The sequence below is a fragment of the Atta colombica genome, unplaced genomic scaffold, assembly GCF_001594045.1.
Source record: "Atta colombica isolate Treedump-2 unplaced genomic scaffold, Acol1.0 scaffold133, whole genome shotgun sequence".
Lineage (NCBI taxonomy): Eukaryota > Metazoa > Arthropoda > Insecta > Hymenoptera > Formicidae > Atta > Atta colombica.
In genome coordinates this window covers 178,700-189,724 of record NW_017259221.1, presented here as the reverse complement: position 1 = coordinate 189,724, position 11,025 = coordinate 178,700, and the positions used below count along the sequence as shown (strand labels likewise).

The window sequence follows — 11,025 nt, the reverse complement described above, 5'->3', positions numbered from 1 at the left end:
TATATATTAACATCAAAAATAATACTTATAATAATTTAACGTAATAATAAATAAATGAATAATTTTACAATATTCAAAAAGTATTATTAAAAAGTTTATTGTTAAAAAATTACATTTCTTATAATAGATGTTTAACGTTTTCCAATAAAATAAATAAAATGTGAAAAAGTTTTTTGTTATAAAAAAGAACTGCAATATATTCTGTTCATAAAAAAATTTATTTTTACAACAGATTTATTTTTACACAGCCAATTTATCGAAAATTATCAAAAAATTAATAATTTAGAAACTATTTTTCTTATTTATAAAAAAAAATTATGTAGTATAAACATTTATTTTTATTTACATAATTCATTGATTGAAATTAATCCAATTATAACTTATAATTTTGTTTATAACATGAAAATGAAACTGTCTTTTTATGTTATATTAAAACAAAGCTTTAATTGTAAAAAAAAATTTTTTTTTAATCGGCACAGTCAGCTTGAACTGGAAATTGTATAAATTCATAAAGAGAAATATGATTAGGCATGAAGGACTGCCTTGACCAAAAATATGGTCTTTTTCGCTTATGCGCATTTAATATTATTATATAGTTAAACTTGAAAGTGCAAATTCTATATAAAAGTATAAAATTAATTCAAGAAGAATTACATTTAATTAAAAATATATTTTTAATTACTTTGAACCAAATAAAGTGTTTCTTAGAGATCTTTTGATGCTGAAAATGTGTGATTCCATACGTCAAATTTTCAGCGTTTCGAAATAATTAAGGATTTAATATGAATAAAGTAGTTCTTTTTTTGAGATATTTAATCTTTTTTTTTTTGTAAAAAAACATTAAACATTATTTTGAATTCTGATCAGATAAATGTATCCCCTATAAAATGCATTTTTTACTGCAATATCTTTTTTTAATTATTTATGTAAAATTTAAATACAGAGTTTTTCTGATATAACAAATTTTCCATCTATGAAGTTATACAATATCACCGACGAAATAGATCATTGCAAAAGTCTTGGCATTTTTTTGAAAAATGAATTCAAACAGTGTAACTTCATAGAAAAATGAACGAAATTTAAATTAAAAAAAAGATTTTAAAATCTCTATTTTCGAAAGATCATTATTTTTTTTTAATTTCTTCGAGTTTGATAATTTCATGAAAATATCTCTTTTCCAATCAGAATACTTGAATTATTAATTGTGTAAAGAATTGTTCTAAACGGGATAGAGAGAGAGGGATAGTTCTATCAAAGACATAGAATTATTAGTTATTAATTATTTATAATTATAATTAATTTTCTATCTGTTTTGTTATTAATATTCTTATTCCTATTAATACCAAAACACTTTTTGTACAATAAATTATAATACATTTATATTACATTTATATTACAAAAGAAGAGAAAATATATTAAAATAATACAAAATTAAAGTAATGCAAATCTAAAACGATCTTATTTTTATATACATAAAGATATTTTATTTAATGATTTATAGATTAAGAAATATAAAATTTTATAAATATATAAATTATTTTAGGTTACATCTCGAACAATAATAAATACAGTATTTATGAAATAAAAGAATTAATTACAGTTAGGAAATCAAATAAAATTAAAAGATCTAACAAATAATCGAATCAATAAATATTTCATAAAGCAAGCTGATAAAATAATTTTGAATGAAGTATTAAGCAGGCGAAAGATAAATACGTATATATACTTATGTTACGCGGTGTAATTAATAATACAACTTATATAATACGTTATGCTGTCTAAAGTAAATATTCTTAAATTTAAAAAATTAAATTACAAACTTTAAAATAATTCATTTGTATAAAATATTTTGCATATGCGCTGATAGAGTCATATAAGAGAGTTATAAATTAGTATTTGAGATAATGAAAAAAAATCAACTGTAGAGGGTCGAGGGTTTTTCCTTCCAAAAATGCTGATTTTTTTCTTTCTTGTAACTTTTCTATCAATGCAGTGATATATGCTATGAAATCGAAAAGAATATCTATATCGATCGAAAATATACTATCTAAAATTGCAGATCCTAAAATCGTTTGTTTTATCAATTTAGTAGGATTTATATACATACAATTTACTTGACATCACTATATATTACTACATCAATATCATATGCATAAATTTTTACGACGCATTTTCATGTCGAATTAGGCGTCTAAGTCTAATTTTAAGAACTTGATGTTGTTTGTTCATGTAACCTATTAGTCTAGACTATAATTTCGTAAGTACAGATTGCAAAGCTATCACATGAAGCAATGTTGTTACCAGTCACGATGTAATCAAATGTAGACGCTACATTACTAACAAGTAGTAAAAATCAATCTCATTTTCAAAAATTTCTTCTGTTTTCAATATAAATTCCACTTTACGGACGCATATTAATGCGTATACTCTAATTTTGGAAAAGGATTTCAAATCTGAAAAAAAAAGAAAAATGCGACACAAAAATTATTGCATTTAGCCGATAAAACAGACAAATAAAATTATAGAAGCTTAGACAACATACATATTCAAAAAGCAGATGTAAGATGTCTTACAGATGTCTTGAGGACATCTCTATGACACAATATTTAAAAGACATCTTGATGACATTTTGAAAATATCTATATCGCATTTTGGACATGATGTTATCTGGAAACCCCTTAAATCTTTTCTGTGATCTTCAAGACGTCTTAAAGAAATTGTCCATTAAAAATATAGGTATAACACATTTTGATACTGTATTGATACTGTATTGATATAGATGTCTTTTAGATAGATAGATTATATATTGATATAGATGTCTTTCAGATAATTCCCATAAATATCTTGAATATTTTAAGGATTCTGTTATATAAAATCTGTTTTTATTGTTTTGAATACTCAGAAAACAATATGTCCAAAATGCGGACATAAAACTTCCTGAAAATATCATTCAAGTTGTCTTTCAGATATCATGTAAAAATGTCTTCAAAATCCATAAGACATATTATGTCCCCTTTTTGGATATGCATGTTGTCTCTGTATTTTGTTGACAAGGTGAATTTTCATGTATGTCCCAATGTTCCATGTTTTACCATGAAAGATGATTATTTCTGCACTAATTTTCTCTGTCGCGTGTGGATTTCGGTTGCAGTCGATAATTTATCTCTTTCGTTTTACCAGAGAAGATGAATTATCGACTGCAACTGGAATCCACGCGCAGGGTGCTCAAACTGAAACATAGAACAGTATTCAACAGTTCAGTTTTATTTCAAGACCGTCTTAAGTAATGTCTTAAGCTGCTAATATTTAACTAGATTAGAAGACTTATTAGAGGATTGGTGATCTTAAGACTGTACTTAAGATAATCTTAAGTATAAAAATCTCAACTATGAATGCCAGCTTATATGATAGTTCTACCTCTGCTTTTCTAGATGGCATTACTATATGCTGCCCCCCTCCACACACATACACACACGCGCGCGCGCACACACACACTACACACACAGATGTCTATGCTAATTTTTTTTCTATAAGTATATATCCATATACATTAAAGTATTCATATGTATCGTGAAATATCAGTTTTGATATAACTATATATAGTTAAAGCAACAGTGAATAGGATGGATCAGATGAATGACCGTAAATTTTTGTATTTTTGTTAAACATGAAGTTTCCCTCACTTTGGTAGATGGCGCATAAAAACATTGAGCATCCTGTCCATGTGTAGAGAAGTGTTTAAAGCCTAGGGGATCAATCATGTAATTTTAATTTTTCTTAACGCGAAAACGTGAAAAATGAATATTTTTTTATGTATGTACATATATACATATACATACAAAAAAATTTTCATTTTTTACATTTTCACTTTAAGTAAAAAGTTACATGATTAATCCTCAGATATAATCAAGCATTTGTTGAGCACGTTGTGTCATCATGAGTCAGTCAATATGCATTGCTTTTTAGCAACGAGCAGTTATGGGATAGAATAGTAACACTTTTTTTTAAATAGGTTTCGGAATTCAGCCCTGTTCACCAAGCAAGTTGGTTCTTATGAATCCATTGAAAAAAAAAAATGTTGCAACTATTCTGCCCACGATTGTACACAAGACACTGTAACAATAAGGTTTAATGCACAATTGAAAAGCGTAGTGTATGGCTAATATTAATTAGAATTTCCGTTTTTCGTCGTATGTACGATAAATTTTTCAAGCGTGTTAATTGACTGCAGGAGAGAAAGGTTTTCAGATCTCTTTATCTTATATATTCAATTGACAGGCTTAAAAAAACTTGTCGCATGATAAAAACAGATAAATATAATATTAGTTTATGACTGTGTTCCGTTTCTGGAAAGCTCTCTTAGCGGAATCCATCATGAAAAATGATAAATTGTACTGTGTGTGTGTGTGCGTGTGTGTGCGCGCGCGTGTGTGTGTGTGTGTGTTGCTACAAATTAGAGATTATAAGTATATATAATTTTATTATATGGGAAATTTGCTATCTTAGAAAAATCCTACATTTAAATCCTATGTAACATGGCTAAAAAAAGTATTGAAAGTATTGAATTGAATTGTATTAAAATAAAAAAAAAATATATTAAATGCTGCAAAAAATCATTGTACATATTTCTACACATTTAAAAATTTATAGAAAACATCTTGTTTGATTTAATGTAATTTTTTCTTGTAAACAAATATTATTTACTATTTTAAATTTATTATGTAGACTTCAATTTTTTATAATCATTTGAACTTTTTATAATCATATTTTACGATGTTTGCTCTTTTTCTGGAAAAAAATATAATGAAAAATTTGCATTCGTGTTGGAATTATGCACAATATTCAAATGAATTTAAGATAATCAGTGCATAGACTGTACATATGAAGATGTAATGTGCATTTTTAGGATTATTTAATTAATAATAAAAATTGTTGCAGGTTGATTTAGAACCTCAGGGAAGATTGCGACTAATAATAGCAATGTGGAATGCGCCAAGTAAGAAAAATCTCAATATTTTGTAAGTATACATGATTTAATTAACTTGATTTAATATTTCAGTTCGACAACCAAGTTTCCATGGGGAGTCTAGTGGTGAGGCACGTAAGCGTAATAAAGGCAAGAAAGACCGACATGAAAGAGAATTTCAGGAGAAAGAAGAGCCCTTGAGTCGCCAGAGAGTGATGCGACGAAGGGTTCACCAAATAAATGGACATAAATTTATGGCTACCTTTCTAAAACAACCGACATTTTGTTCGCACTGTCGTGACTTCATTTGGTATGTATGTCTGTAGAAACATCGCTTCTCTCTATTTAAGATTCTATATACAATACTTCTTGATCGCTATGATAGCAGAGTACGTGCTATCTCAAAATAGGAAAATGGGAGCATGCTTAAAATGATGTATATTTCACCCGCAATTACATTTACAAACACGTCAAAATTTAGTTAATAACACCTCGAATTAATTAATTAAAAATTTACAAAATGCAGGATTGCATGCATTTGGTATTTGGTCTTTTCTCGTTATCTGTATTAGTAATGCCAAGGAAAGGTATTTATTAGCTAATATGTAATTAATATTGGTTTGCATTGGAGATTGAATTACTATAAATAATTATTTTAACTCGAGAGATTCAAGTGCAGATTAGAATAAGCAAGCTTGGCTACCAAGGTATATTCTACACAAATGCTATTTGGGATTTTCTTTAACAGGATGCATGCTTGGGTTTTTTACAAAAGTACATGCCTTATATAATTTGCTGAATCCATTTCAAAATATTTAGGTGTTGGAACATTTGCACAACATACTGTTCTAATTGGCAATATTTAAAAATAAACAAATAATTTGTATAAAATAGAAGATTAAATATCGACTAAGATCTATGAAGTGATTTGATCAATCTTTCTCATCGCACAAGTCATTAATCATATCAAAATCAAGGAATAGCATAGATGATTAAGCATGGTTGAAGAAAGCAAACGTATGTGTCTTAGGAAGGATTATGAGGATGTGACGTGTTTTGTCTATTATATTTCAGGGGCTTTGGCAAGCAAGGCTATCAGTGTCAAGGTGAGAAGACACATACACTGTTATTAACAGATTATAGTTATGTATCCGCTTGCCGCACCCTTACGTATGAATGTATGCAGTTATGAATGTGTACGTGCGAGTTTTAACTACGAGAAAAATCACGATTAAGACTGTTATTTCATCGATTTAACATTTTACTTCTTTAATGCTTCATTCCTAACTACCATAACGTCCTATAATTGTCGCGTCAATTTATGCATTTTATATTCATCACGACTAGTACACATGACCGCCTTGGTATTAATCTGCTTCATGATTAAATATTTTATTATTTAACTTATTGTTATATTAGTTAGTAACGTAAGAATTTTGATTCTTAATGTATTACCTAGGTCTCTGTTTCTCCTGATTTTATTTCATTTCGATACAATTTAGATTTGTAGCTAAATAGTTTTTCAGTTTATTACATGTTGTCCTTCAATATAAATTCCAAATATGCTATCTTAGAGCTTGATAATTTTATCAAAATTGCTGATCTTGAGAGAATAATATTATGTGAATTTCAATTTTATTTTTGCTTATGGTATTATTGTAAATAATTTCCGGATGCGTCTTATCACGCATGTAGCTAGCTTTGGACGTGCTGTATTACATCTTGGAAGCGAGCATTTTTATAAGAGGATACTTTATGTATTGCTGTTTCAGTATGCACTTGCGTAGTCCACAAAAGATGTCATAACTTGGTGATAACGAATTGTTCAGGAATGAAAGAAGAGGTATGTTTATTAGTTATTTCTAATCAGTGACGTGACATAATAGAAATATCACAAATAATTTACGTTTTGCATTATTAGTTATCACCGACGAGATACTATTAAAATTAACTCTGGATAAATTTTTGAAAAAATTATCAAAAGGGTCCCAGGGACTCGGCAATGATTAGACTATTCCAAGGATATATTAATGAGAATTTTAATCCTTCCTTAACCTTCTTTAATCACCGTTTTAAACCATCAGAAATCTTACTTGTACATTTATTATGAGAAAACAGTGATTAAAAATAAAGTTGTAATTAAATGATTAAATCAGAAATTGTGCATTTCCGCGGAAAATATAATAATTTATATCTATGTGTTATACACACAAAAAAATTTCTCTATATTACCAAAATCTTGATTTTATTCGACTAAGTTTTATTATTACTTTCTAAGATTGTGATTTTTTTAAATTTTTTCAATCAGATTGTTGTAGTCGAAGGAGAGGAAGGAACCCAAATCACGCAGGCAACAGCACGCTTCAATATACACGTTCCTCATCGGTTTAATCCTCATAATTATAAAACATTGACATTTTGTGACCACTGCGGATCCTTATTGTACGGCTTTTTCAGACAAGGCTTGAAATGCGATGGTAATGCAAAATATTGTTTATATTGTTTTCTATTAAAATTTTTATTAAATCAATTTATTAAATTGCGTTGTATTTTTCCTATAGTTTGCAACATGAATGTTCATAAACGATGTTATAAGAACGTTGCACCCAGTTGTGGTATAGATACCAAGGCTTTAAGCGAAATTTTGAAAAAAATAAATTTCTGTGCAAATAAGCAATTAAGACTTCCGAAGATTAGAGTATCTTCACGTCCACAAACACCTACAGTTGCAGAAAAGGATGAAGATAAGACAAAAGATCAAGATGATAAAAAATTTAAAAAAGATAAAAAGGGGATGAAAAAAGGACAGAAAAAAGGACAAAAAGATAAAACGATAAAAATATCTTCAAGAGATGATCAGACAGACGAATTGGGCGCAAGTTGTTCGAGTCAAAACGACTCAACCAAAGATGATTCGCAATTGAGTCAAAGAGATTCAACTAATTCCAAAGATGATTCGCAGTGGAGTCATAGAGACTCATCTTACACCAAAGATGACTCGCAGTTAAGTTTAAGAGACTCATCTAACGAAGATGACGATAGAAACAGTAATGTAAAAAAAATTGGTTTAGATGACTTTAATTTTATTAAGGTTCTCGGTAAAGGCAGTTTCGGTAAAGTAATGTTAGTCGAACTGAAAAGTAATCCCGAAGAGATTTACGCCGTGAAAATCTTGAAAAAAAGTGTTATTATTCAAGATGAAGATGTAGACTGCACCATGACAGAAAAGAAGATTTTAATCCTCGCAGCAAAGCATCCTTTCCTAACGGCCATCCACAGTTGTTTCCAGACAGTTGATCGACTCTTCTTCGTTATGGAATATGTGAAAGGAGGTACAAATTGCCATTTTAGAATAAAATGAAAGATATCTTTTATTTATTTGAATACTGCTATTATCTCTTGATTTGTTTCAGGTGATCTGATGTTCCATATCCAGAAAGCTCGAAAATTCGAAGAGCCGAGGGCACGTTTCTATGCAGCAGAAGTGACACTCGCGCTTCAGTTTTTGCATAAACATCATATTATATACCGCGACCTGAAACTGGACAACATACTGCTGGATGCGGAAGGACATTGTAAACTTGCGGATTTCGGAATGTGTAAAGAGAATATAATTGAGGGAGAATCGACGGCATCGACATTTTGTGGTACGCCTGACTATATAGCTCCGGAAATACTTCAAGAATTGCCATATGGTGCTAGTGTTGATTGGTGGGCTCTCGGTGTGTTGTTATACGAAATGGTGGCTGGACAACCACCTTTCGAAGCCGAGACTGAAGACGACTTATTCGAAGCAATATTACGAGATGACTTAGTGTTTCCAGTGTGGGTTTCTTCAGATGCAGTGTCTGTTGTAAAAGCTTTTATGACCAAGAATCCTGCCAAGCGATTAGGTTGTGTTGCAGCCGACGGTGGCGAAAATGCTATAAGGGTCCAGCCATTTTTCAAACATCTAGATTGGGAAGCTCTCGAAGCGCGTAAAGTAGAACCTCCAATCAGACCTAAAATTGTGAGTTTCGCGCTTTGTTGTTTTAATTAATAAATACTAAATGACACAGGATTGTGTTACATAATTGTTTCTCGAAATTTTTAGAAAAATGAAAAAGAGGCTCTTAATTTTGACGCTGTTTTTACGAAAGAAGAGCCTGTATTAACGCCAGATAGTCCAGACAAATCGTGCGACATCGATCAAGAAGAGTTTCGTGGTTTCTCCGTAGTAAATAGGGACTTCAATCCATTCAAGTATACACAGTAAGAGATGACGAGTTTCGATTCAATGTAATATCCTCTTTCGATTTTATTGTAATTCGGTTTTATTGTAATATCATCCTTCTCGCTTAACGCGTTGCTTTGTACAGCGCATTTGTTATCTTAAAAACGGTTTTGAAACTGCTTGAGATTTCTGAGTTACGTCCAATGGAAATAATTCTATCTGTCGCAAAAAGAAGCTTTTTGACCAATTGAAACACATTGATGGCATGATCAGAAATACTATAATAAGAATTCGAAATTATTGAAAAAAACTTTATTCAATTTCAGATCAAATAGGATACGATATATATAAATCAGGCAACTGTCATAAAAAGGATTTTTTTTATTTATAATGATCGCTTGAATAGAATTCAATAGTAATTTCCAATCAAAATAGAAGCATATAATTTGCCAATAACTATCCTCGCTCTTTCTCTCTCTTTCTCCTTTCCGTCTTCTATTTGTTTTTTCTTTTTTTGTGTGTATTTATATATTTTTATCTAGAGATCCATAAAAAATAAAAATTGAAGAAAACAAATTTAAAAAATAGTTATATATGTTCATTGATTGTTTTTTATACTATATATGACGTGTATTTCGAATCAAAGTATATTTTCATATATCTTGATTTGAAATAGCCATGTCATATATATTTCATAATTTATATCATACCTATGTATTCATATAATAATAGCTCCATTGCATATCATATATGCAATTGAATATTATGTATATATAATAGATGATATATAAATATATATAAGATATGTAAAATATATGAAATATATAAAAATTGTAAAGAATATAAAGAAATAGTAAGAAATTGGAAATAGGCGTATTGCTTAGGCCTTGCATTTTCATATTCACATGTACATATTCAATAATTAAAAAGTAAATGAGAATGGACCAGATTAATTGCAATAAGATGATGCACATTTCTTTTTATTCATTTTTAATAATTCTTTTTCAATTGTTGATCATTCGCCTTTTAATTATTGAATACATACATATGTTTGTATATATCTAATTTATTTATTTTAACAAGGCATATGGAATAAGCGAGAAGGACGGTACTTAAAAAAAATTTAGTTTAAAATAGGATTAAGTTAAAATAGGAAAACTTGCAGCGAACATATTGTAAATTTATATTTGTAAATTCTCACGACTATTATCGTACATATATAACTTCACGAAGTGGATATCTTTGTAAAAACAATCTAAGCGATTTCGAAGTTTAGGATCTGTTACTTTTGCACATGGTGCGTATGAATTGCATTCATTTTAGGCACTCACGCACTCTAAGCTTTAGGATGCCATTCTATGACACAGATTTTTCACGTAATATATGTCGTGTAACTAATTAGGAGCTAGCTATTCCGCGTATTTCGAATCATTGCAGCTCTATTATGTGTTTTCTGTTTTACGCGAAATTCAATTTCTATGTCTCATGGAGCAAGTGGCATACAGTGATAACCAATGATATTTTTATATTTTTTTAGACTATTCTTACTTTATTATAGAAATATCAAAGGTAACAATTTATTAGTTAGGGTGCTATTTCATTTTTTTTTATCCACAAATGTGTGCAGGAGAAGTCCTCGGATCTCTCCTATAACCAATCAACATTTATGATTTCTGCTTGAAAAATTTGTCGTACGATAAAAACACAAATGAAATATCACCTTTACGAGTTTGTAATACATTCCATGTGACACATGAAGATGAATTCTGCGTAATGCAGCATACACACTTTTATATGTACGTTTATTGTACACAGTTTCTGAAAATCGTCGAGTTTCTCTCATACA

At 29.3% G+C, this 11,025-nt stretch overlaps 1 protein-coding gene across 1 annotated transcript in view; it reads left to right on the top strand.

Annotated features, from left to right (window-relative positions):
- Positions 1–9,221, top strand: part of LOC108684318 (protein kinase C) — a 12,457-nt gene extending 3,236 nt beyond the window's left edge. The window contains exons 2-9 of the mRNA XM_018188579.1: positions 4,939–4,996; positions 5,060–5,276; positions 6,041–6,072; positions 6,739–6,809; positions 7,275–7,443; positions 7,528–8,298; positions 8,380–8,975; positions 9,060–9,221. Coding sequence (XP_018044068.1) covers positions 4,939–4,996; positions 5,060–5,276; positions 6,041–6,072; positions 6,739–6,809; positions 7,275–7,443; positions 7,528–8,298; positions 8,380–8,975; positions 9,060–9,221 — 2,076 coding nt within the window. The remainder of the gene's footprint in view (positions 1–4,938; positions 4,997–5,059; positions 5,277–6,040; positions 6,073–6,738; positions 6,810–7,274; positions 7,444–7,527; positions 8,299–8,379; positions 8,976–9,059) is intronic.
- The last annotated feature ends 1,804 nt before the right edge of the window (positions 9,222–11,025 follow it).